The following is a 24,557-nucleotide window of genomic DNA, read 5'->3' as shown; positions in this document are numbered from 1 at the left end:
CCAATACAGGAGTTACGAGAACATTCTCATCATAAAGGTAGTCTGATGAACGATATACTATAGCTTGGCAGTTGGGTTCTGAAACAACGAGGCAGGTACCATGACCGCAGATCACCGGCTTGAAGAGGTCGTGATGAGCAGAGACGGCTTCCTGCCTAGACGTCAGCATATAACATGCAGGCACTCATGATGTTGATCGCCCACGTCCATCAACGTGGGAAGGGGCTACCGCTAACAATATGACGCTGCTTGCGACTTCCTGCTTTGCACGACCATCGGGCTTTCCAACAAAACCCAGACGAGCGTCCGCTTTCATCAAGTTTCAGCAATAAACAAAACATCTTTCTGCATTCAGTCAGCATCAGAGCATTCCAGTTCTTCTTTGCTTCGCAGGCCTTATATCATCAATCAACGACTTATAAGCATATCCTCAGTCAAGTAACATCAAGAACAACCATCTTCTCATTATCGCCGGCACAACTGTCCATTATGCAGTTCATCACGGCCTTCGTTTCGCTCTTCGTAGCAGCTGTCACCGCCTTTCCCACCAAGCCTGGCTACCTCACTCAACCTCTGCAGCCTCGTGATTCCGGCGACGTAAGTTGATACTTCTTCCCTCACAATCTTCTTCAACTTCAACCCAATGCCATTCAACACTCTGCATCGAATCACATCGAACTACTTCACATCAATTATCTACAGTGCTTCCAATTAACGCCACACAGGTCTACGCATGTACAGGTGCCAATTTCACCGACGTCTGCGCTTGGTTCCGCCAACCCTTCAACAGCTGCGTCGACTTCCCAACAGAGCTGAGCAAGCAAGTCTCGTCCTTCGGACCTGACCCAGGCGCCGACTGTATGTTGATGCAAGGACACTGCAACGACACCATGTTCTACCGTGGCAACATCAAGTACCCTGGAATCTTCGACCTCGCCAATGTCACATTTGACAACATTGCAACCAGCTTCATCTGTATGCATCAATTCAACACGGAGGAGGTTTCAAAGAGCGAGTGATTGGGCGGTAACTGCTACTGAGGTTTCATCATCCTGCAATGACTTTTCCATTTTTCTTTTGTTTGGCTTGGGACATTATGATACTGCACTTGAGATGGTTTGCTCGTGCCAATTAACGGGTTCTACGGTCTAACTCTTGCTGCCGTGTTCTTCCTTTGTGCAAAGATCGTTTCCTGTTATAGACCCGGTCATGCCTCCTGTCATCCTAAGACTCATGTAGGCCAGTTTGTTCTCGTCTTTCCGTCGTCTGAAATGCCGTACCAATGGTCCGGCTCTTTCTCTTTGCTCCGTTTCCTCGTCCTCTCCTTTCCTTTTTGCGCCTTTTGCAAAACCTTGTGAACCAATCTAAAAGTCCTCCATCTTATAAACCTCGTATACGCAAATTTCATAAGGATGAGCTCTGTATGACTCCTGTCAGCCTCTTGCCTTGGCCTCTTTTTTTTCTTCCTTTCCCTTTGCCTCTATCACAGAGAGAAGAGCAACAACAAGGACTTTTTTTTTTCTTCTTTCTTTCAAAGGGGGTGAGGAAATTGGAGGGGGAAAAAACTCACTCTTTCAAGACCTTCACCACAGTCTTTACATTTTCCGCACCTGTGATTTGCAACTCTACTTTTAATTCCTCGAGAATTTCTTGGTGACCTGGGGTTCCTATGTGAGGAGATGATGTTGTTGAGGGGGTGAAATTTCCTGTTCCTGAAGTGTGGAAACACTGGTTGTTGTCATAGAGTTGTTAGTACTAGGGTCTTGTATATGTTTGGTTATGGTAGATGGTAGATGAGAATGAGAGGGGCGAGCGAGGGAGATGCAAAATGACTAGGGGTGAAAATGCAAGGAGATTGCAAAAAGGGCAGAGTAGAAAACTTACAACATCAGTATACAAAGGCTCAGAAGCAGGAAATCTTCCAGCCAAAGAGGTGGAGAAGATTGCTTCTTTTGTTGCGGTAAGAGAAGATGGAGGAACAAAGTAGATGAATTTATATCTCGTTTGATCGTTTGTTGTTTCTGACATTTTTTATCTTATCCCTTTGTCTTTCTTCTCAAGTGTCTTTCAATAATTGGTAGTGATGGTAATAGGCGAATGACAGGGTGAGGCAAATTCGACTTGGTATGCCAAAACCAACAAGGCAAAACAGTAAGTGGAGAAGAGGAAAATCAACAACACGTGGGGATTTCTACTCTTTTTGTACCCTTGACAAACGGACTTTTGGCCTATCTGTGAGAGACGATATCGGCATATTGTTTTGCTTTGATTTTTTCGTTGAAAAATGTTCGATTGTTGTGTGGGCAAGATTGGTAACAAGAAATCGCTATGGGAAAGACAAGACGGTCGTGATCGCTATGGGAAAGGGTAAGCGGCGAGGACGATTCAACGCGCAACACCAAAACTTTCAGAATCGGCGATAAGAAGAAAAGAGATGAAAGGGGAGCAAAGAGACGAGGAAAGCCAGCTCTGTGTATTAAAAGAAAGGGTGGTGAGGACCAAAAGTTCGCATGTTCCATGAGGTGCCAACGCCGTGTCGTAAGAGCCATAAGAGAAAGCTGAGAGCGCCAGTGAAGTTGAAACCACACCTACTTTCCAACCCTGTCCCTCCACTCCTTGAACTCAGCATACCCCAAATCCACCTTCTTGCCCTCGTAAGTAATCAACTCCATAGCAGCAGCAACCTTCCTCCACTCATCCTTCCTTCCACTCCACCCAGCCTTCCTCATCAAACTGATCAACGCCTCCTCTCTAGTCCACCCCTGCTCTTTCGCGACGTCAGGCAAATACGTAGCTCCCAGATTCCTTCCCTGGAATTTGAAACTAATTTTTATACCATGTTTCCCCACCTCCCACGCCATGACATCTTTAGTCGGGTTGCTGAAATTAGTGAGTAGCGTGACACAACACTGCAGCTGTGAAAGCTGTGAAGCAGGAATGGGCGGGAAGCGAGTATCTTCAAAGGCAGAGGTCAAAGCATAATCGGCAAGTCCATGTTCGAGGGGCAGAGGCTTGAAGGTGCCGATGCAACCGCGGAGGGTCTTCTGGTGGGTGTTGCGTGGGGAGATTGTGTTCCAGGTCACAAAGAGAGGGTACGAGTCTGAGGGGCTTATGGCGGAGCGGGAGGATAGAGATGTGCTGCTTGAGGAGGTCGAGGGTTGTGTGGACGATGTCAAGCTCGATGAGGAAGAGTTGGAGGCGGGTGTGTCGGAGTCGAGAAGGCGTGAGATGGCAGGAACACGGCTCGTGCTCGACTCTAGCTCGTTGTCTTCATCATTCGTATCGGGTGTGTCTTCCTCCTCTTCATGTCCATTCTGAGCGGTCCAGAGATCTTCGACTTGTGACAGAGACAGGGGTTGGCGACTTTCGAAGCTGGCGACGAGCACCTCAAAGCAGTAGGCACAGTGAGCTTTGGTAGCCATGATTGTACTTGACCCGGATGTGTGGAGTGATGAGCTGATCGAGTTGATGGCGTGGTGACTGCAGATGGGAGAAGCGAAAGAGCTCAAGATAGACGGACGAACGAAAAGTCAAGCAAAGAGGTCAACAAAGGTCACAAAAGCAGATGGGCCGAGACAGTAGGTGTCAAGGTGGAAGCAACGTGAAGTGACGAAACCAAAGGACGACGTGATGAAGTACCAGATAGCACAAGTCAGAGACCGACACTGGGCCCTGAGTACTATGCCTTAGTGCTGCAGTAGCTTACTGCTGTTTTCGAACTGGCGTCTGTTCGGACTGAGTACCACAAGCTTGACTCGCTGGAAGGGATTATAGACAAGAGAAGGCGTCGGTGAGGCCTGTTCAGACACCTGCTTACTTGGGCTCAGCTGGAGGCGCCACAGCCCTATCCATGATGCAAGCGGGGATCAAGGACTATCTAAGCGCTGCTAAAGGAGTCCTGGAGCACAATCCTGTACATAGCGCCAAGACCTACATAACTTTATGCGTGTGGACATGGCTGAGGGGACCACCCTGGTCATGGATCGATCTAATCCTGCAACGGCGATATGCTCACGACACAGTCATGAAAACTTCAATCCTAACAAATCATCCATGGACATAGGTATTTAGCAACATCTCTGGGCTATCTAGTAGATGTCTGGAGTGAAATGAGCCTGCTACACGATCTCGATAATCTTGTCTTTGCTCACAGCTCCAGGTTCACCACGAACACCACCACCAACACACGGCAAAGAGCACAGCGAGGATGTGATCTCGTGAGAACGACTAATAGCACCAAACATGCAAGCGGAAACGAATGGAGTGACGAGGCCGGTGTCATACGTGTTAACTTCGACCATCGTAGTATTTGATACATCCTCTCATCATAAACAACCATCTATACCAGATACACATTACGTTATTTCTTAGAAACACTCAATACACATCAAGACGAGACGGAAGAATTGCAATCAAGAGTCATTCACTCTTTACATGCCCAAGTGCAACACTGCCTCACCACACACAAACATTTGCATCAATTCAGACATGCAGCGGGCGAATAAAAAGAAGGTCCAAGAAGAGGGAAAAAAGTGTAGCTTGGGAAAAGAGAGAAAACACCCGAAAAAAGAAAAGTAAAAACCACAAAAAACGTTGTCAAAGATTGCCCCTTGATCCATCTTCCTCCCTTGTACCAAAAGCAGACCTGTTTCCCCCTTGTCGGCACGTCCGGGAAGAAGATCTGCTTCCCACTCCCATGTTTCCCTCGAAAGCAGCAAGCTAGCTTCCCCGGGTCCTGATCGATAAAGCGCCTCATTTCCAAGAGCAGAGAGAAAAACAACTAGACGTAAGACTCCTTACAAGCTCCTCCATCCTCCCATTCCGGTCCCTTCAATGCGTGAGAATATATGAGTTTTTTGCGTTGTTGTTATAGTCATTGTTTGAGGCATCGAGTCGACTTATCGATGCCTGTGATCATGCGAGCTATGCCCGAAGTCTGCCTCCGATCTCTTTGACTCTTTCCTGACTTTGACTGCAAACTCGGCCAGAAGGTTGATGTGATCAGAGGGTTGATGGATGTGAGGGAACCCAGGTACTCGGCTGAGGTATTGCTTGTCGATTTCTCCGAGCAGGCCAGTGACATTCAAGGCATTCGTCGAGTACCAAATGTAGTCGATGCATCCGACGAAGGTAGGCGTGTAATTGGTGAAATCTAGTTCGCCAATGTGCGAGTAGGACGACTTCAAGCTGAAAGGATGGGCCATACCCTCCTTCGTGAAATTACCATACTTGCGGCCGGCCAGGTCGTCGTGTGAGGATGAGAGCGAGCCGTGTTCCAGCAAGTCGTAGACACCACTTTCGGAAGTACTGTTGAAATCGCCACAGATAATGAGCGGAATGTCAGTATTGGACGCATATTCTTGCGAGGGTGCAGGCGGTGCTTTCTCGACAGGTTCCTCATCGACTTCGTCACCATTGGCATAGCGGAACAATTCTTTGTCTTTGAGTGCAGGCCATTTGGCGTACTCTCTGCTCAGACGATTGAGCTGCTCCAATAGAATGGCAACTTGGACAACCTTGACATCCTTGAACTGCGGGTCCCAGAACAAGTGGAGGTTGACTACCATTTGACGAGCGCCTGACTGACGGCTCTCGAGGAACGCCACGGTAGCAATATCGTCACGAGTCATGACACGGTTGAAGATGTCGTGTTCTCCCTTCATGTCCGGGCGGTTAATGGCAGTACGTCCAAATTCAACGACCTGCTTGTCAAGCAAGATGTATTTGGTATTGTTGTAGAAAGTGGCGCAACCATCGACCAATTTGGCATTCTTCTCCGACATGGTGTGGGCGCGAGACTTTTGCCAGAACATTCCCCTGTAATCGTTATGGGCGAGCTGCGGGCGGAAGTACTCATTGAAACTCTCGGCGTCAATCTCTTGCAGACAGATAATGTCAGCCCGACTGTCTCTGATAAGTTTCAGAAGATCCTCTCTGCGGTTCTCCCACAGCAAGGCATGCGAAGGGGCGTAACCGTATTGAGCTTCGGTCGTGTATTTGTCGCAGAGGATGTTGTGACTGTAGACTCTAAAGCGCTCCTGCTCTCCAGCTGGAGCCTCGTCGAGGACGATCCAGTCACGTTCCTCAGGCCGTGCAGGACCCTGGGCGTGCTCACGTAGAGTGCGGATCAGTTCTCCAGTGCCCGACTCGGCAATGAGGTCCTTGATGTTATCATTCAGAGGGTTGCCCTCGAGGCCGAGCGTCTCCAGTTGATAGAGATAGCCCAATTCGCTGGGCAAGTCGACAAGGTTGTTGTCGATGAGGAGGAGGGTTCGAAGATTTGTGAGCATACCGATCTCTGCTGGGATGATGGCAAGATCGTTCTGAGAGAGGTCGAGGAAAGTGAGGCGGCGTAGCATGCCAATCTCGGGCACTAACCAGTTGAGCTTGTTCTGATTGACGTAGAGCTTCTCGAGGAAATAGTATTTGAAGAGGTTCTCTGCAAGCGCACGCAGACCCTGGCCACCAAAGTCGATGGCGGTGAAAGGGTGCTTCTCGTCATGATAGGGCATCCTCCTCCCACGCTCTTCCTTGTTCTCCTCGGTCTTTCTAGCACCGGGCCCCAACTGGGCAATGGCTTGTCGACTAGCAACATGGGCGTTTCTAGCGTAGTAGTGAGGCTGTGTTGCGTCGCGCGAAGCTTGAGCCAGACGTAGCTGCTCCTGCCAATGCTCGCTGGTAGGCTTGCTAAGCTGACTATGCGTGCTAAGCGGGGTCTGGCTTTGCATGTGGCTGGGGGTAAAGTGCGGAGTCGAGCTCGAGAGGTTGTGCGAGTGGTTTGCAAAGGCATCGTGGTGGTGTTGCTGGTGTTGAGAGTGGTGGGGTTGTTGCTGCTGCTGAGAATGGCCTTGGTTTTGATGGTGAGTCTGCAGATTTTGCTGAGACTGTTGTTGCTGGCCGAACTGCTTGGACATGTTCATGTGCATCTGGAAGCGCTGGTGACTGTTGCCGTTGAGGATGCCATGTTGATTAAACATGGTAAACGCAGGCGAGTTGGCGCCGGGGGAGCGATTGGGCGAGGGAGTGTCTTGGGTGTGGAAGGGGATTCGTTGCGAGGTGGTGATGGGCGAGCCGTGACGAGTCTGAAGCTGGCGCTGCGACTGTGGTTGGTAGAAATACTGGCCGGCTCCTTGGAACCGAAAGGCACCATCGGCCATCTAGGAATGGAGGGAGGCGGTGACGAGAGACGGGCGACGGCTTCTTCTTTTCTTCAACATTGAACCAATCCGACGGGACAAAATGGCCAGCCGCTGCTGGATTGGCTGGGCGGGAGCGGCGGCGAAGAGATGGGCAGAGAAACGCGCTATCGGCAGAGCTTCGCGACGTGTTCAAGGCGGGCAGTCGAAGGCGAGGAGAAGGGTTGGATCACACAAGTCGGCGCTGGCAGCTCCTGTGGATAGCAGAGGAAGGTGATGTCGGTGTAAGCGACAGTCGTCGTGAGTGGGTAGCGAGTGATGGCGGTGATGGTCGATCGAGGGCCAAGTATGCGCTTTGCTGGCGGAGGGCACGATGTCAGTCGAGATCTTAGTCACACCTTCTGCTGCTGTCTCGTACGACGCCGGCTGTCGCTGACTGAAAGCTTGCCAAGGTACAGGACGAGGAGAGGGACTCACTGCTACCACTCAATGCTCGTCGGGAAGAATACTACACGTCGTCGCTGGATGGACGTCGCGATGATGGGGAGTACGACGGCTTCGTATTGCAGACCTACGTTGGAAGATGCCAAGCCTGTTCGAGACATCCAGCATGCTGGCCACAGGACGCCCTTCCAAATACTCTTCAATGCGATGATATCTTGTATTGTAAATGAACTACATATAAGTGTCCGACGTCTGATAACTACCTACGTGAACTCAAGTGCATCGATGTTGGTTATCGATGCTCTTAGCCAGTCAATTTGCGCCAACAAGGTCAAGCTTCAAAGACTGCTCTCGTCCACTTGCTTGCTGTCCTCTTATCCCAAGTAGAGATGCACAGAAAAACACTCCGAGTTGCACATGTTCAACCTTCCGAAGCCCGTCCAGCATCCGTTCTGCGCACCTGCTTGTTTCAACCTTGTGTCGCCATAAACTCAAGACAAACACTAACGTGACCTGACCTGAAGCTCTCTCTCCGTGAAGCACTTTCGTGTCGGATCTCACAGCCACCCACCTCGGCCCGTCGCAATGGAGAACGAGACAGCGGATGCGCAACCTCCCGTTCCTGCAAGGGCCAGATCTCAATCTCTCGACAGTCAGCCACAACTCTGATGAGACGACTGTCTAAAGCCTGAAGGATGAGAAGCTGGACGGAGCAAAGGCCCCAGGCCCCTTGATTTAATCATCGCATCTCTTCCAAACGCGGGGCTGAACAAGCCGTGTAGAGAGGGGTCATGCGATGTGCGAGTATACCCTAAGCGACGACGAACCTTTATTGCCTTCCAGCATTACGACTGCCTATATAGCCATGTGGTTGTGTCTCTGTCTGTTCCGGAGCAGTGCGTCTGTTGTACCTGCATCTCCTTGATTCGACGCGTCCACCAGCCATCGGCGTCTCACAAGGCCTTGATTGCTTGTGCCTTGCTGACGACTCTGCTTGCTATCAGTCTCAGAACTGTAGCTACATCGATACAGGAAACCTTCGGTAGGCCCTCCGGCGGCCGACCACAGTATTGCTTCACCCCAACGGCCCTCTATCTTATCGGAACGGTGTCTCTTGACTCTCCTCTTTGGCCAGTCACCCACACCCTCCACACTTTGTCCGTGCACAGCGCTCGAGCGTTCGAGTTGCGCGAGTCGTTGTGGGTCCCCAATCTGAGTCTCGCCATGGACGGCTTCGCCTATTTTCATTACCATGCGCCCAGACATAATAGCACTGCCTATCGACGGTCACTGCGTACTTCTTCTGGCCATGTGAACACCTCGCCTTCCTCGCCCGCAGCCTCGCTCCCATCATCGCCTCCAACGTCGCCGCTCTCGCAATCCCGCTCCAATTCACCTTTTCGCAAAACACGCCGTAGAGGATATTCGGCTACGACAATATCCTCGGACCCTCTCTTCAGTCTGTACAGAAAGGATTCTGCCTCATCAGACTTGACTACGAAACCTGGTAACATGGAGACGGCAACGATTCGAGAACAACGGCAAGGTACGAGTGGCAGCATTTCGTCCGCTGCTAGCAATTCGTCACACAACTTGCTCGCCAATCCCTTCGAACTACGCTACGGCCGCCGCTACCTACGCGATGTCCCATATCCTCTTCCTTGTGATCTTTCAGAAATCCAGCGCCAATCGCTACGGACACTGCTCGGTGTCACTATTCTCGACAAGCCGTCATGCGTCCCCAACGTCGCAAAGGATGTACCAAAAAGAGTCTTGGAATTAGGATGCGGGAGTGCCTTCTGGACAGGCAGTTGCCACGAGTGGTTTGCCAGCCTTGGCTACCCGAATGTCGAGTTTACGGGACTCGACTTTGCACCACTAGCACCGGACTTGCGACGACAAGGCGTGAATTGGAAATTCATACAGCACGACTTCAGACGCTTTCCTTGGCCGTTTGAAGACAACCAATTCGACTACATCATGCTGAAAGATCTATCTCTGACAGTAGCCATGGGAGTCGAGACTCAGCGATTCATGGACGAAACATTACGTATCCTTGCACCAAAAGGCACACTCGAGATTTGGGAATCAGATCATGTATTACGCTGCTTGTTACCACAACCGCCACCACCACGAGGAATGACAGCAGAAGAGGACAAGACAGCCCGAGACACAAAAACCTATCTCATTTCGCCCACCACACCTTTTGCACCAGCGCAAAACAGGTACATATCCGACTCCAACACATGGATCCACGCTGCGCTGGACAAGCTTAATCTGCCCTCATCGCCATGTACCCGCATGGCAGAAATCCTCTACCAAGAAACCACACTCGTAGACGTCACATCCCGCCGCATCGCTGTCCCTCTTGGGCAGATGCGCTGGGAAAAAGACTCGGAGGGTAAACTCATCCGCTCAGGCAGTAGTGGAAACCTGTTTGGCACTGTATCGCCAAAACCGGGCAAAGCAGCAAAGACAAGCACAGAGCCCATGCTCACTGATGACCAAGCAGCCATTCGCTCCACAGCACTGCTCACAGTGATTCAAAAAATCGAGAGTCTGGAACCACTGCTTAAAGAAGCTAGTGGCAAGAATTCGGAGGAGTGGACGAGGTGGTGGGCGGGTATGATGGCGAGTTTGCTGGATCAAGAGAATAGTGGAGGTGGGAGTGAGGTTTTGGAGATTGGGGCTTGGTGGGCTACCAAGTGTGAGGAAACCACTTGAGAAAGAAGATTGCGATTGCACTTTCTTTTCATTTTGGGGGTAGGGAGTATCGTTGCCTGAGGGCTCGGTAGCGTTTTAAGTAATATCTGGCAGGTCTTTCTGTCAGTTCTTTCCTTTTGTAAATTTTTGGCTGAGTTGGGAGAGAGAGAGAGAGAGAGAGAGAGAGAGCAAAAGAAGACGGAATCAACAGCACGTTCTCTTTGCTCTCTTGATTCTCTTCTATACCATGTCCCATAGCTTTTTGTCTCTTTTTTTTGTACAATAAATCGCAAAAACCCCCAACTGGCTTTGGGGTTTCGAAGAAAGACCAACAAAAAACTTACAGTGCTTCAATTTCCTTCTTCACATATTCTGCACTTTGAATCCCCTTTTCGATTTCGGCTTCATCTGTGAGATGGGCTTTTGAGGCAAAAGCTTTGTGTAGGCGAGGACGAAAGTAATCGTATCCGAGGGGATATTCTCGTCCTAGGTAGAGGAGTTGTTTGTAGATGGAGATTACTCTGTAACGGAGGTGTGTGGACATAATCTGGGGATGTTGGGGGGGGGGGGGGGGTGAGATAGACTAGACCGAAAGGGAAGGAAGGATTTGATGTAGGGAGAGAAGTTAAACAAGAGTCGTATGCGGTCGAAAAGAAGCCTTGCTTGGATGATGTAGTGGTATACAGGGACTGCGGGCGACAAAACCAATGACGCTGCTTTTGATGCTTCCCTTTTGCGGGGAGGAGAGATGCTACCGCACCTCCATGCAAAAAGCCTCGGCAATCCTTCCCGAGACCTTTGAAGGTGTTTCGGTTCCTGGCTTCTTGAGTGTTTACTCCCACCAAGCTCACCAAACACATATACACCACCACCACCACCACTCCCATCTATCTCGACAAAATGCGACCCCACCTCCGACCCCTCCGCTCCCTCCCACCCTTCAACCGCGCCCTATCTACAACCAACCCAGCAACAAAAGCCCTCTCCCCTCGCTGGCTAGGAGATATAAAAGCACGACTAGGGAAATGTATGACTTTTGGCATGAAAGAAGAACAAGTTACAAGAGCGGGTAAAGTGCTAGAGGTTATAGCGAGGGATTGGAGGGATTTGGTTGCTGGGAGTGAAGGATTTTTGACGCAGGAGGGGAGGAGGGGTTTCTTTAGGCATGAGGTTGTTTGGGGGGAGATGGATAGTATGGTGAGTGCCTTTTGCTTTTACGATACACAGGATGAGAGGGGTAGGCGAAGGCAGATTATGGTATAGCGGATTGCTACGAGGAAGAGGAGGAAGTTATGAGGAGCGTGACAACAAAAGGTGTTGAGCAGAGGGGCAGCATAAAGGCAGACTCAGAGAAAGAGTGACAAGTGCTGATTTTTATAAACAGGGTCACGTCAATAATGTCATGTATAATCGCTATGCGGAATCTGCCCGTGTCAACTGGACGAGGAACTTTGCTACGGATATCGATCCCAAGCATGCGAAGCAATGGACTGAATTAATGACACCAAAGAGTCTGGGATTGATCCTTAGGAGTATTCGAACGGACTATAAATTTGTAAGTGTACAACTATTTGTCAATTGCCACGGCATGTGGATGAGAGAAGCACGGTGTCAAAGGAGCATGAGGTTCGCGTGCGTTGAATCGTGCTGACACAATATGACAGCCTATGAAGTGGCCGGACCACATATCTGTATACCATAAACTGGCTTCTGAACCAACAGCGGAGACGGACTCATTCGTCCTAGACGTCGTTATTATATCTGAGCTGCAGCAACGTCCAGCAGCGCGGTGCTGGGAAGACATCGTTGTGTACGACTATCGGGCAGGAAAGAAAGCACCTCTGCTACCGTTTATGGTAGACGCATTCAAGCAGACGTGGAAACTGCAAGAGGAAGCAAAGAAAGTGAATAGCGAGAAGGTAAGGGGTTTGCTAGATGAGGTCAGAGCACTCGAGAAAGAGACTTGGGATAGACCGGATGCCGTAGAAGACATGGGTGTTGCCGGGCAGTGATCACATCCTTCTCTGCCGTAGGAAACACGGGTGTTGCGTGGCAGCAATAGCATGTTCCGCTATGCCTGGGTTTGAAGTGATGGATGAATGACAACGTCCAAGGAGACTCAATGATTGGACGTGTATAGATGCAGGCAACAAGACTAGAGGTTGAAAACCGGGATATATAGACGAGATCCACAGGCCAGATGCCGCCACAGATTGCGGAGGTGGATAGAAGACCGTGAGCTGGCCATATTGCACATGCCCCGCAGTCTTGGTAGGTCAAGATAGTTGTTGGCAAGTTGTAGATAATCCAGACGAACGATAAATCAGATACACGATCTACAGCACTGGACTCGCATGATCAAGGGGATAAAGTACGAGGAACAAAGTCTGGTAAGTTTTGCTGAAGGAGAAAGAGCACGCCGATTGGCGCCGGAGAGCAACGTGAACGGCATGAGGGATCGACAGCGCCAGTCCTGGACTTGAATCAGCATTCTTGCAGACATGCTGGGATGTACGTGCAGCAGTTCTGCATGTTTCCTGCTGCTCGCCTGTCGCTCGTGCCTTCTCCGGTCACACGAGCTGGTTGAAGAGGTGTCAAAACATGCAGATGGCGATACGGTGAGCACGCGAGAATGAGGGGAAAGAAGCAAGAGAAATGGTACAAAGTTGCATGAGGATGTTGAAGCGTGTCTGGTCGAACAAGCTCACGGCGCAACAAAGCCAACAAGCTCCTTACAAGCTTAGCTTTGGGTCTAAAGGCAACCTAGTTTGTCAGAGAAAAGCGGCGGTGACCAAGAATCAGAGACAGAAAGCGGTTTCGCAAAACGAAGACGTCACATGACAAGTTGAGTCTTGTCGGTAGCATAGCGGGCTTTTCATTACTGGCACTGGCTCTGGCACTTTAGCGGCTCGGTGGCTCTGGCTCTTACGCATTGCGAACCCGTTTGTTCCCCTAGAAGCCGCCGGCTTGTCATCTTTTGACATTTGCATAGCATTTTCTCTCCGCCACCACTCACCCTATACCGACCTTCGTCCCGTCCAGCTCTCTCGTCCCTGCAGCCCCGCGACCGCATCGCCGGGCTCCGTTGCACGAGGAAAACACACGCTGGCGGCGCGCTGATGCCGCCAAAGGCCAAGCAAAAGAACACCGCAAATCAGCACCGTCATGAGAGCGGTTTGGCCAAACCTGCCCCTGGCAAGCGCATCACCAAGCAGCGATCCAACAACAACCTGCCGACCATCAATGGTCAGGCGAATCACTCGCTCCCTGCTGCCTCCGCCGACGGCCTAAATGACCACGACATCGCCGACGACTCGCCCGTCTCGCTGCCCGACGACGACATGGCTGCAGCTTGCACCGTGTCCAGCACCCCGCCCGTCACCGTCGCCGCCTCCGATTCCTCTCGTCGCGTGTCCGACTCGCCCGCCTACAGCTCCGCCGTCAATACCTCCAAGCTCGCGGGTCGTTCGGTCTCCAGCAGCTTCTCCTTGGCAATGACCATCCTCAGTGCTTGTCCGCTGTCGGATGCCATTGCCATTCTGATTCTGCTGATGTCGCTCCCTCCGGCGCTCATTATGCTCATTCACAGTCTCTTCGCCTCTCTTACCTTTGTCCCCTCCAGTGCTGGTGTCTCGTTAAGCTCGCTGAACGGAATGCCGGCTCTTGGAGACTGGTTCCACGCTTCTTCTACCGGTGGTCCCTCACTCTTTACTATACTCTTCTCGGATGCTGTCATGACAGTCCTCTATCTGTGCAGCGGTCTCTTCTTGCAAAATATATACTTGGACTTGGGCCAAGCTGTCATAGCCATCACCCTCAGTGGTGCTACTGCAGCTCCAGACCGCTCAGGCCAGAGTGTAGCTGCTTGCAGCGTGCTTGTCTGTGTATCTCATTTTCTCCGGCACAACAAGATCCATCTCACGGGATTCGAATATCTGCGCTCGCTGTTACAGAATCTTGGATTTGGCCAACACTGGAACCCCATCCCGTCGTCCGACTTTTCATCTTCACCTTATACTGCCTACGGCTGGTACCGTGCTCTGCTCGGTTGTCACATTCTAGCGCAGGGAATTCTCACTCTTGGTCGTCGCTCCTTGTCAGGCTATTCTAACCAGTCCGGTAGCGCAAACAAGAAGCAGGACCCCGAAGCAGCATCGTATGGAGACGGATCCAAATCGTTGACAAGTCCTGGCGATTCAAGTCAGGATCCTGCCAGTGGTTTGGGTTCTGACGGTCGACCTTCTGGACCGTCCTCGGCGTTGCGTGACGGTAGCCAACGCGGTGCAGCAAACAGAAAGAAAAAGAAATACTTGACTCAAGTGCGCAGTCGACAACCACTGTGGGCAGCCATAGCCCACACAAAAGTAACATTTTTGAAAGAGATGCATCAGAAACAAGCTTCCGAAGACCAAGCAGAGGCCACTGCTCACGATCCGACAAACGATAACCAACTCATCCCACGCATTGCAATCGAAGACCGCATTTCTATAGTCGACATACATCCGGCCGACATCTTGTTCCGTGCTCAGCTTCCATCCTTCTCCTCGTCCAGGCCAAAGCCGGACCCAAGTCATCCTGTTAGTGCGGGCATCGACAAGTCGAAGCCTTTCTTTGTCCGTATGAATGGCGCAGACTGGGGATCGACCAAGATCAGCGAAGCAGGAGAAGGAGCCGATACTGTGTGGCATGGTGAGATTCTCGGCTTGACCCCTTTGACTAACTACAGCTGCGAGCTTGTCAGCATGTCTGATCACAGCGTCTTATGTACTACCAGCCTTGTCACCCTTCCTGCTCCTAGCACCGACCAGACCTCGATTGTCACCGCCCCTCCTCAGCCACAGTCCCTTCGTCCGCTTTCGCCAATTTCAACTCTGAAGCAATCCATTGCCGCCGCCGAGATGAAGCGCGAAGACGCCCGTAACAAGCTCAAGCGTGCTCGCCGTGACCACAAGAACGCAGCTTCTGCCGTTCGCAAAGAGATCGATCAACTCAATGCCAAGGTTGCTTCCAGTGGAGGACAAGATGAACGCCAACGACAGAGAATCCTGCAATTGACTCAGCATCTGCGTCAAGCAAATGAAGCGACAATTGCTCTTAAAGATGAAACTGACGCTCTCGGCGAGATCCCTCAAGCCGAGCTTCGCGAGTACAACGAGAAGAAGCGTGCATGGCAGGCTGCTTGTGACAAGAAGTCTGCTGCCATGGCTGATCTCGAAGCTGCAAAGGCCCAAGCTCAGCGTGAGACCTCGCAAGTCGCGACAGAGTTGACATCAGCTGCTCAAAAGCGCGAACGACTCAGCACTCGCAAGGGCAAGCTGACGGAGCAACTCGACCGCTTGACCAGCCAGAAGAATGCCGATATGAGCGCCAGACAAAGGCATGACCAGGAGCGACAAAACAGGATCGCCGAGTACAAGCGCCAGGAAAACCAACTCGAGTATTGGACTCAGCAGAACAATCAGGAGTGCGAGGAAAACACTCGCCAGGCCAATGAGGCATTCCAACAAATGGAGTTCATCAGCAATCTCATCGCGCAACAGCAACAGGCTCTTTCCGGACCCCCGACTCCTGAAGGAAACCTACCAGGCACCAATGGACCTCCCAACCGTCAACCCACCACATTCGACTTTAGTATGTTTGGTGGCAGCTTTGGTCAAGGTTTTGGAGGTTTGAGCAACGGTGGTGCGAATCAAGTCAGGGGACGCAGTAGCTCGATGCTTTCGGGATACAGCGGCTTTACTGATGATGATTTTGACACCATGGCTGGAGCTGAGAGTGCACAGAACGAGGCGCTGTTGTTGGAGCATGACAAGGGCAAGGGCAGGCTGGCAAGTAGTCCGATTGGTAGCAAGTAACATTGGTCATAGTAAATCTTGGAAGAAAAGCATGTGCCTCTTTGGAATTTGTCGCTTGCGTGTCTATGTATGAATTTGTGTGGATGTGAGAGATATAGGAGTCGCGGTGGTGTTTTGTGATTAAAGGGCGGCTTCGATGAGCTATGATGCACGCTAAATCGTCATTTCGGCGGCTTCGATGAGGGGCGTCTTTTGAGGACACTTCGAGCCAAACCCCTACAAACAAAATAATCCACCCAACCCAACTCGCCCAACCTTCTTCTCCCCCTCCCCGCCCTTTTGTCATCCCCAATCTTGACTCGAAGCACTACACCGTAATTCTAGACACTCCTTTTGTTGATTCCGCACTTCGACGACAATAGTCACCACCCATCTCCCCTAATACATAGCCGACAACAGCGACAGCTTGCCGGCACTTCACAATGGCCTCGATCAACCAGGACCCCAAGTACGACCACTACGACTTCCCCACCGTTTCCAACACCAACCAGAGCGGACACCCCGGCCATACCACACCGGAGCAAGATGCCCAAGTCCACCAGCTCCGCGCCACTCTCGAGCAGGCCGGCTACCATGAGCGCCTCGACACCTTGACCATGCTCCGTTTCCTCCGCGCCAGAAAGTTCAACGTCGACATGGCCAAGGCTATGTATGTCCAACCGGTCATGACACTGAAAATGCACAACTGACCCAGACGCTACAGGTTCATTGACTGCGAGAAGTGGAGAAAGGAGTTCGGCGGCGGTGTTGACAACCTGCTGCAGACTTTCGAGTACAAGGAGAAGGAGGAGGTCTTCAAGTACTACCCTCAATACTACCACAAGACCGACAAGGTATGCGCACGCAATAGCGACAAGACTTAGAAACATCACACTGACAACATTGCAGGACGGCCGTCCTCTTTACATCGAGCAGCTCGGCAAGATCAACCTCACCGCCATGTACAAGATCACTTCGGAAGAGCGCATGTTGCAGAACCTGGTTGTCGAGTACGAAAAGGTTGCTGACCCTCGTCTGCCCGCCTGTTCGCGCAAGTCCGGTCACCTCCTCGAAACCTCCTGCACAATCATGGATCTCAAGGGTGTCGGCCTCACCAACTTCAGCAGCGTTTACGGCTACGTACAAAAGGCTTCGGCTATCTCGCAAAACCACTACCCCGAGCGCATGGGTAAGCTCTACCTGATCAACGCACCCTGGGGTTTCTCATCCATCTTCAGCATGGTCAAGAAGTTCCTCGACCCTATTACGGTTGCAAAGATCCACGTCCTTGGCTCTGGCTACGAGAAGGAGCTGCTCGCTCAGATCCCCAAGGAGAATCTGCCCAAGCAATTCGGTGGTTCCTGCCAGTGCTCAGGTGGCTGCGAACTGTCCGATGCTGGCCCATGGCAAGACGCCCAGTGGGTCAAGCCCGCTGCTTGGGAAAAGAAGGCCGGTGGCAGCATCATCGAGAACTCTGGTGCCTCCATCAGCCACGGTCTTCCTGGCGATTCTCCCGCTGGACTCACAGCCGGCACCGCTCCTCAAGGCCAAACTCACGGTGTCCCCGCCCCGCAATAGTCTTGCAGAAAGGGTATCAGGTCTAAATAAAATTACCTTTTCGTATTGGTGCGAGTGTATTCATGTTTGGGAGTCCCTTTTGGAGACTTGCTTTGTTCAGAGAAGGGTGGTCCCCTGTTAATTCAGAGAATCCAAGAGGGATGAATACCATTGGAAGAAGAATTCGAGCGTATACAGAAATTCTTTCGATAAACACAACATTTCTCTCATAGCAACCTTGTATCGCGATTGCCATTATGCACAAATCCCGAGTCAACCTGGATCTGTCTTGTCATGCTAAGGTACTCATAGAGAGGCAGGGGCGACCAGACGCACGGACGCTGTGCCACAATTCGGTCAATTAATTGTCAACCTCCTCCATCTTGTCCTACTTTTGACCATCAATCTCTCGCTCAAAGACACTGGACAAGTCGTCGCACAAAGCTTACAACACAACGCACTATGATAACATCAATCGTCCGCCGTGGTCTTGGTGCGTGTAGGTCCCTGCCACGGAGTCTGACCACCCTACAGTTTTTCTCAACCAGCCACGCGAGATTCGCGTGGGGCCCTCTAGTAGGCGAAACTCCTCAAGAAACCATAAAGATCAAAGTCCAAACGGATCCAGACTATCGCAGACTCCACTGTCGCCCAAGGACTGAACGGCAACAGCACAAGTATCATGAGAATCATGAATTCCGCGAGCGAGTGCTTTCCTACCAACAAAAATACGAAGAAAGGCGCGCCAATACAGATCCTAATTATTACATCACGAAATATATTCGCTGGTGGTGCTCTTACCGTGATTGGATCCGTGAACTTGACTGGAAGTCACATGTACCCATCTCGACAGATCAGAAAGTCGTTAGGTCATGTATCAGGTGTGGATATGAACGCGGTGCCAAACTGTGGTTTCAGCGCAAGTACGACCCATCGCTGTTCGATTGTTTTACGTGCTTCGTAGGCGAGAATCCGCGACAGGCGTTGCCTAAAGGCTGTGGGGACGTGAACACGGTGGCTGAATTGTACGATCGAGTCAAAGAGCTCGATGCACAAGGTCTGATGTCCAAACCGCTTCCAGATGGGATGAAGAGAATTCATCACCGGTCAAGACTACAGCACCGTTCATCTAAGCCCCAAGGACTCGATGGCCCTTCCAGCTCCCAGGTTGATGATTGAAGTGTCGTCGGCATGGAAGACTAGAGTCTTGATGGTATGGAAGCACTCGTGGCTCGCGTACCAGGTCGCTTGTCCGGTCCATCTATTCGGCCTCCAACACGAAAAGTCAACAAACTCCAAGCACTGCTATCTTCAACGTTCATGGCTGTATATTGGCACGGTCGATTTCATGACAGAGGAGAGTTCGAAGATAGGGGTCAAGACACTGGAAGCCCAGCAAACGGACCGAATCATATGCTCTTGCCATGGCAGATGTTGGCAAAACTCTTGTACAAGCGCGATAGACCCTTCTGGTTGGTCGTGACAGCAGTCATAAATGTCTGTTGTATCGTTGGTCGCGGACAGGGCAAGATGCAAACGGAAGACGAGCATGCCAGGGTGGAAACTAAGGATTTGTTACCCACAACAAACGGAACGTTCATGTTTCCGAAAGCATAGTTTTGCGGACAACAACTTTTTGTCTACACTCGTGTTCACTGCGTGTTCACTGGTGCCCTCAGATTTGCACAGTCACCAACATCAGGTTCGCAAGCTCGATCCCAACAGACTCGAACTCTTACGGGAGTTTTATAACCTCCCGCCTTGCATCGATTGCTACGCAAAACACCATAGCTACGTCTTCAAGTTGCAAACTCGCCAACGGAATCAACATTTACTTCAACACGGTCAACTTTCCCGCACTCTACCAAGCGCTATATTTGCACGGTCAAATTGCACAAGGTTTTTCTGCAACCCGGCGCCACCCACGAGACTTCACAGAGTAGCTATCTGGAGTGAATCTGGATCATGTTGTCCAGCAACTCCTACCTTGACTACAAAAGATCGACTGCGTATCTCATCTATTGGCTCTGCCATGCCTCCAATTCTGTTATTCATGCAGTCCAGCGAGCAGAGGGGTGTCCGTAATGCCACGGAAAACACCACTGTTCAAGTCACGGTCGCGGAACTGGTCTCGATGGCCAGGCGAATTGCCGCCAACCTTCAAGAAGTGCCTACCACGATTTATCGACTCTTTCGGTCGGTGATCAAAGCTCGATCGCATTCTTACGTGATGTTCCAAGAATTAGCGGCTGCTCACTCCGATGCCGAGATGGAAGCGAGCAATGTCACCCACAAACACTTTATCGACAAATTGGAGGAGGCTTTTGAGATTCTTGGAGGCAGAGAATGGTTAGTCAGACAGCAAGCAGAAAACGAGAAGGCCGAAGACCTGGTAGAGGTGGAACGTGTCATCTTTTGCAATCCTTTCTTGCCACTAACACTGGACAATTCGGCGCAAGATACAAGCGAACAAGAAGACTCCCACGCCCAGCATACATCGATCTCGCAGCGTCGCACGAAGAAGCATCGTAAGGACAAGATACGCCAGAAGAAGAAAAAAGCCAAGGCAAGTTCGGAGCCTATCGTGGAAGATGTCCCACTTGAGAGCTACCGCATCATCGATGGTCCTGACGACCTGGTCACCGACTACTATATCGCTGTCACGTCAATCGTTGACGAGTGCTACAACCTCCGCCAATTTGTTCACAAGCACTGGTTCCACGTGAGTCACAGTGGCCTAAACAGTGCCGTCGCTGGAACCGTCTCTCGTCTGGCCGTCAGTATGATGAGGAGGACAGTATCAGCGATATTCGTCGACTTCCCTTCTGAGAAAAACACGTATCAGGCTGTCATGCAAACCTTCACCAGAGGTGACTTCAATAGGGTTTACAGCGCAAATCCGTGTTCCAATGCGTCTGACAAGTTTGTCGACATGAACGAAGCTCTGTCTATGCATGTCTACCGCGATTTGCATGACTTCGTTGTCGACTACCAGAAGAACCGCAGTGGTAAGCCCACAAAAAGCATGCAAATATTTCTGTCGAAGTGGGACCCAGACCTTGATCTCTCGCAAGCTTGCAAGACAGACAGGGTCACTTGGCGTCGCATGTTCACCATCAATTGGCTTTACGATCTGGTCAACGTATATGTGTACAGCTTGCGCAAGTTCAATCCCGCTGACTTCGAAGGCGTCGCTCTTGAGTCTGGACCATGGTCATACCAGGATTAAGAACAAGCAGTGTATCAGCACCGTAACCCGCTTACAAACATCACATCAGACCATCTACCCTTCTTACAGATGATACTCACCTTCTAACCGTCTAAGCAAAGCCCTGAATGACGGCATCGAGAGAAAACAAATCACAATTGGCACTATTTGAACAAGTCTTGGTGACAGACAAAATGATATTCAATCTGAAAAGCCCTTACTTTTCTCAAAGTCCAATGCTTTCTCTCATGGATCCCTGAAATGATTCAACCGATCGTCGTTGTCTGACCAAAAGAGCTTCTGCTTTCTTGTAGCTCACTGTGAGACGCCTTTACAAATGATTAAGATGACTTTTCCCGGAAGTCAGGTAGTAATGTCCTGAATCACTGATACAACTCGAAATCACCATTGTGGGAGTCTTGGATTTTATCATGCCTTTGTACGAAAACATCTTGACCCATTGACCGGTGATGTAGAGACTTCCACCTTATCTGATTGATTAGATGCCATGCCAAGATTTGCAGCTTTACTTCACGTCATCCTGTTCTGACTTCATCCTTGAGTTCCGCGTCATGGTTGACTCGATTGTAGACTGGCATTGATCAGCTCCATGAATCAACATCCGAATTCCTACGCATCTAGCGCAGCTACTTTTGTCTCGAAGTTCCCTGGTGAGAACAGAACAAATATTGTAGTACTCGGAAGTATGTTGACCGTTGTGTGCCGCGTCCAGTCTCTGCCTTGAGATTCAAAGACTTCATCAAGTGAGGGTATGAGTAGAAAACAGCCGACGGTAGTCTGAGAAAACCCCTATACCCTCGTTGTATTCTCAGTCTAGGCATGACACATCAATACGATGTAAACATCGGTCTGAGCTTGTCTGATCTAGGAGCGCGAACACGATGAACGTTGCACAACAGACAGATTTTGGTTTGATGAGAATCGTTTTTTTTTCTGGTTTGTGCTTAACAGACCAACCCCGATGCCCAAGTAAAATGCTTGAGACCTATTCGACAAGAGGTGCTACGGCCGTTATTGTGTCCATCTGCAAGCAATTCGCAAGGCCGAGGGGTACAACTTGCGGAAGGAGGTTGCTTGAAGAGCATCAAGCTTCTTCTCTAGCCTTCTTCAGAAATACCTTTGGTCCTCGCTTGCACCTGCGCGACGCGACCCGGAAGCTCGGACTTTCTCTCTAAACAATTTCTCCTCAGCTGAAGTAAAATCCTCCGTGCTCTACATATATACGGCCTGGCCACCGAGCCAATCTAGAAAATTGCTCGCGTCCGCTTTACTATTGAAAGCGCTTGGTAACTCGGACTTCCTCACTTGCGCTTCGTGGCGCTCTAAGCAAGATTAGCAATACCGGGCATGACCGAGACTCTTCTTCTGTTCAGAGCATCTGGACTCGGCCGGGAGTCGTATATAAGTCAGGTAGGTGTCGCTCGATAGATGCCAGAAAAAACAACTCGTTCTCATCCTAGTTCCTCATTGCAATGCGTTACGCAGCTCTCGCATTACCTGCCATTGTGGCCAACTTGGCCGCCGCCCTGCCTCGGCCCCAGGATATTGACCTTGACTTGGTCATCGCTGCTCCCGACCCGACATACACGGAGATCCCAGGCGCCAGCGTTCAGATCGTGACCTACGATACTTCATCCATCCTGGCTGAGGCTACTGCCGCAGCTTCTTCGCTATCTATTGCGGTCACAAACGTTGCCACGGCTACTTCGGTTGCCAATGTCAAGAGAAACGCCTGTGAATCTCAAGTTGCGGGCGTCTACTCTTACCAGACTGACTCTGCTTCTGCGTTTAGAGCAGACCCACGCTGGGCATCCATGGCGAGTAACGTCCCTGTCCCTACCGGCTTCGTGCAGACACAGACGAATGCAAATGCTGCCAACAGCGCGTATGGCTACCTGGGGTATCACAATTTGGATAGCTACGACGCGAAAGCATGCGCCAACTTCTGTACGAATACCCTTGGTTGCATGGCCTTCAACGTCTACGTCCAAAGGGATGCCAGTCTGGAGCCTGCCGTCGCATGTCCCAGTCCCTCGAGCGTCATCTACGCAAAGTGTGCACTTTGGGGATCTCCTTTGTCCTCTGATAGCGCCACCAACTCTGGCACGATGCGTGCACAGTTCGAAGTTGTGATTGCTGGGTCAAACGCTTACCAGAACAATTCGCTGGTCATACCCGCTGGCTTCAGCTTGAACGATGCACTAGGAGATGCCGCTCTCACCGCTCCCTACGATGGCCAAGGATACAATACCTTCATGGGCTCTACGATCTTCACAAAAGGCACCTTTAATATCCAGGCTTGCGCGGATTATTGCTCTGCTCAGACCGCTTACAATGTGAAGCACCCTGCAAGCGATGGCAGTCCGCCTAAGATTTGTGCCTCCTTTAACACGTATATGTTGTACCTCAACAACGCAAGCACTCCTCAGGGCCAGTACTGTACCCTGTATACTGAAGTCTGGGACGCATCTTATGCGACCAACAAGGGCCAATACCGAGGCTCCGATCATTACTTTATGTCGTACTCTTTTACCTTCAAGAACTCGACGAGTGTTGCTCCTGCACCAGCCAAAGGCGATGTCACGGGCGCCATCTTCCAGGCTCGTCAAGATATGACGTATTACCCTTCACAATTGACCTCGACTTATGGGCCCTATTGCTCGAGCCTACTCGGATACTCCGCTGCAGTCGTGACTGTTACCCCGACGACTACAATCACCCCAGTCGCTACTGTAATTGCTACAGTCACTCAAATAGCTGGGGCTAAAAAGCTCAGACGTGATGGCGTTGAACAAGCCCCTACTTCCATCCTGTTGCCCTGGTTCGTTGCCTTAGCGTCTGCTGCCAATCTCGAAAAGCGTGCCACAACGACTCCGGCTGTGCTGAAGAAGTATGCTGTCGCTGTACAGTCAGGTGCTTGCAGTTTGATTGCCACAAAGCCGGCGGATGTTTCGACCGTCATCGCGGCTACCGTTACTGTCATGGCCCCGCAGCAGACGACCACTTCCACATCTACAACCATCGTCGCCGCCGCCGCTACCGCTGCCGCATCAGCCGGTCTCATTCAAGTGCAGAGTCCAGGCAGCCCTTACAACGGGCTATACGCACGTTTTGTCATCCCCACGATCAGCGTTGGCACACCTATAGAATTGACAAGCGACATCACTCAAGCCGCCAACTTCTCAATCAGCTCAGACCAACATCTCCTATACGCAGACCGTGAACTGGGGTCTAATCCCGTCGAATACCAGGGATTGGGACTAGTTTATAGTATTCCAGCCCTCGCACCTGTTGGGTATTATCCCGCCAACTACCCGATCCCCGCTGTTAGTGTCACTGCCAATGGCCAGCTTTCGATCCGTGGGACGGGCGTGGGCGATCTTCGCACTGTTCTGCAGATTTGTCCTGATATACAGGCGACGGCTCATATTGGCATCTATGGCAGCGGACCCTTTTTCGCTTTTGATACGAAGCTTTATCCCGAGTGTGAGGTTGCTCATGTCGCTTTTGTTTAACATGTTGGCATATTTCTAGATCATGATTCTTTCTTACTATAGACTAATGTAAACTTGTACAAACACACATGTCTGCTTTTCTATCCTTTCTCTGCGCTCCCACATTACAGCCCTACCCCTATGCATTATATTGTCTCGT

The 24,557-nt window shown here is 50.9% G+C and overlaps 11 protein-coding genes across 11 annotated transcripts; 8 read left to right on the top strand and 3 right to left on the bottom strand.

Moving 5' to 3' along the window:
* Positions 1-489: 489 nt before the first annotated feature.
* AUEXF2481DRAFT_32502 (uncharacterized protein) lies at positions 490-1,019 on the top strand (the record flags this gene model as incomplete). Its single annotated transcript, XM_013485034.1, has 2 exons — positions 490-597; positions 726-1,019. 2 exons carry the CDS (start codon positions 490-492, stop codon positions 1,017-1,019), a joined length of 402 nt encoding a protein of 133 aa, XP_013340488.1.
* A 547-nt stretch (positions 1,020-1,566) lies between these two features.
* AUEXF2481DRAFT_32501 (uncharacterized protein) lies at positions 1,567-2,028 on the bottom strand (the record flags this gene model as incomplete). Its single annotated transcript, XM_013485033.1, has 2 exons — positions 1,567-1,728; positions 1,885-2,028. 2 exons carry the CDS (start codon positions 2,026-2,028, stop codon positions 1,567-1,569), a joined length of 306 nt encoding a protein of 101 aa, XP_013340487.1.
* Positions 2,029-2,232: 204 nt separating this feature from the next.
* AUEXF2481DRAFT_43418 (uncharacterized protein) lies at positions 2,233-3,772 on the bottom strand. The gene has a single exon (XM_013485061.1). The coding sequence runs from the start codon at positions 3,420-3,422 to the stop codon at positions 2,589-2,591; it is 834 nt and encodes a 277-aa protein (XP_013340515.1). The 5' UTR covers positions 3,423-3,772; the 3' UTR covers positions 2,233-2,588.
* A 1,083-nt stretch (positions 3,773-4,855) lies between these two features.
* Positions 4,856-7,655, bottom strand: AUEXF2481DRAFT_43416 (uncharacterized protein). The gene has a single exon (XM_013485060.1). It carries the CDS (start codon positions 7,155-7,157, stop codon positions 4,899-4,901), a length of 2,259 nt encoding a protein of 752 aa, XP_013340514.1. The 5' UTR covers positions 7,158-7,655; the 3' UTR covers positions 4,856-4,898.
* Positions 7,656-8,804: 1,149 nt separating this feature from the next.
* On the top strand, positions 8,805-10,304 carry AUEXF2481DRAFT_7990 (uncharacterized protein; the record flags this gene model as incomplete). The annotated part of the gene is made up of 1 exon (XM_013485011.1): positions 8,805-10,304. The coding sequence occupies one exon, from the start codon at positions 8,805-8,807 to the stop codon at positions 10,302-10,304; it is 1,500 nt and encodes a 499-aa protein (XP_013340465.1).
* Positions 10,305-10,935: 631 nt separating this feature from the next.
* Positions 10,936-12,700, top strand: AUEXF2481DRAFT_43412 (uncharacterized protein). Its single transcript, XM_013485059.1, has 3 exons — positions 10,936-11,480; positions 11,668-11,838; positions 11,948-12,700. The coding sequence occupies exons 1-3, from the start codon at positions 11,184-11,186 to the stop codon at positions 12,293-12,295; spliced, it is 816 nt and encodes a 271-aa protein (XP_013340513.1). The 5' UTR covers positions 10,936-11,183; the 3' UTR covers positions 12,296-12,700.
* Positions 12,701-13,238: 538 nt separating this feature from the next.
* Positions 13,239-16,237, top strand: AUEXF2481DRAFT_43411 (uncharacterized protein). The gene has a single exon (XM_013485058.1). The coding sequence runs from the start codon at positions 13,403-13,405 to the stop codon at positions 16,136-16,138; it is 2,736 nt and encodes a 911-aa protein (XP_013340512.1). The 5' UTR covers positions 13,239-13,402; the 3' UTR covers positions 16,139-16,237.
* A 121-nt stretch (positions 16,238-16,358) lies between these two features.
* On the top strand, positions 16,359-17,956 carry AUEXF2481DRAFT_43410 (uncharacterized protein). The gene is made up of 3 exons (XM_013485057.1): positions 16,359-16,787; positions 16,842-16,971; positions 17,027-17,956. Exons 1-3 carry the CDS (start codon positions 16,561-16,563, stop codon positions 17,693-17,695), a joined length of 1,026 nt encoding a protein of 341 aa, XP_013340511.1. The 5' UTR covers positions 16,359-16,560; the 3' UTR covers positions 17,696-17,956.
* Positions 17,957-18,356: 400 nt separating this feature from the next.
* AUEXF2481DRAFT_32494 (uncharacterized protein) lies at positions 18,357-18,853 on the top strand (the record flags this gene model as incomplete). Its single annotated transcript, XM_013485032.1, has 2 exons — positions 18,357-18,597; positions 18,639-18,853. The coding sequence occupies 2 exons, from the start codon at positions 18,357-18,359 to the stop codon at positions 18,851-18,853; spliced, it is 456 nt and encodes a 151-aa protein (XP_013340486.1).
* An 853-nt stretch (positions 18,854-19,706) lies between these two features.
* AUEXF2481DRAFT_7987 (uncharacterized protein) lies at positions 19,707-20,903 on the top strand (the record flags this gene model as incomplete). The annotated part of the gene is made up of 1 exon (XM_013485010.1): positions 19,707-20,903. One exon carries the CDS (start codon positions 19,707-19,709, stop codon positions 20,901-20,903), a length of 1,197 nt encoding a protein of 398 aa, XP_013340464.1.
* Positions 20,904-22,375: 1,472 nt separating this feature from the next.
* On the top strand, positions 22,376-24,418 carry AUEXF2481DRAFT_7986 (uncharacterized protein; the record flags this gene model as incomplete). The annotated part of the gene is made up of 1 exon (XM_013485009.1): positions 22,376-24,418. One exon carries the CDS (start codon positions 22,376-22,378, stop codon positions 24,416-24,418), a length of 2,043 nt encoding a protein of 680 aa, XP_013340463.1.
* Between the last annotated feature and the right edge of the window lie 139 nt (positions 24,419-24,557).

Source organism: Aureobasidium subglaciale, assembly GCF_000721755.1.
Source record: "Aureobasidium subglaciale EXF-2481 unplaced genomic scaffold scaffold_24, whole genome shotgun sequence".
NCBI classification, from domain to species: Eukaryota; Fungi; Ascomycota; class Dothideomycetes; order Dothideales; family Saccotheciaceae; genus Aureobasidium; species Aureobasidium subglaciale.
Note: the sequence above shows the minus strand (reverse complement) of the source record. Positions and strands in the feature narration are given on the sequence as shown.

Bases quoted from the DNA above. Each gene is read 5' to 3' on its own strand.
- AUEXF2481DRAFT_43410 (XM_013485057.1), top strand. From the start codon at position 16,561: ATGGCCTCGATCAACCAGGACCCCAAGTACGACCACTACGACTTCCCC. The intron at 16,788-16,841 runs GTATGTCCAACC...CAGACGCTACAG, and splicing joins GTCGACATGGCCAAGGCTAT to GTTCATTGACTGCGAGAAGT. The intron at 16,972-17,026 runs GTATGCGCACGC...ACAACATTGCAG, and splicing joins ACTACCACAAGACCGACAAG to GACGGCCGTCCTCTTTACAT.
- AUEXF2481DRAFT_43416 (XM_013485060.1), bottom strand. From the start codon at position 7,157: ATGGCCGATGGTGCCTTTCGGTTCCAAGGAGCCGGCCAGTATTTCTAC.
- AUEXF2481DRAFT_43411 (XM_013485058.1), top strand. From the start codon at position 13,403: ATGCCGCCAAAGGCCAAGCAAAAGAACACCGCAAATCAGCACCGTCAT.
- AUEXF2481DRAFT_43418 (XM_013485061.1), bottom strand. From the start codon at position 3,422: ATGGCTACCAAAGCTCACTGTGCCTACTGCTTTGAGGTGCTCGTCGCC.
- AUEXF2481DRAFT_43412 (XM_013485059.1), top strand. From the start codon at position 11,184: ATGCGACCCCACCTCCGACCCCTCCGCTCCCTCCCACCCTTCAACCGC. The intron at 11,481-11,667 runs GTGAGTGCCTTT...TTTTATAAACAG, and splicing joins GGGGGGAGATGGATAGTATG to GGTCACGTCAATAATGTCAT. The intron at 11,839-11,947 runs GTAAGTGTACAA...ACAATATGACAG, and splicing joins TTCGAACGGACTATAAATTT to CCTATGAAGTGGCCGGACCA.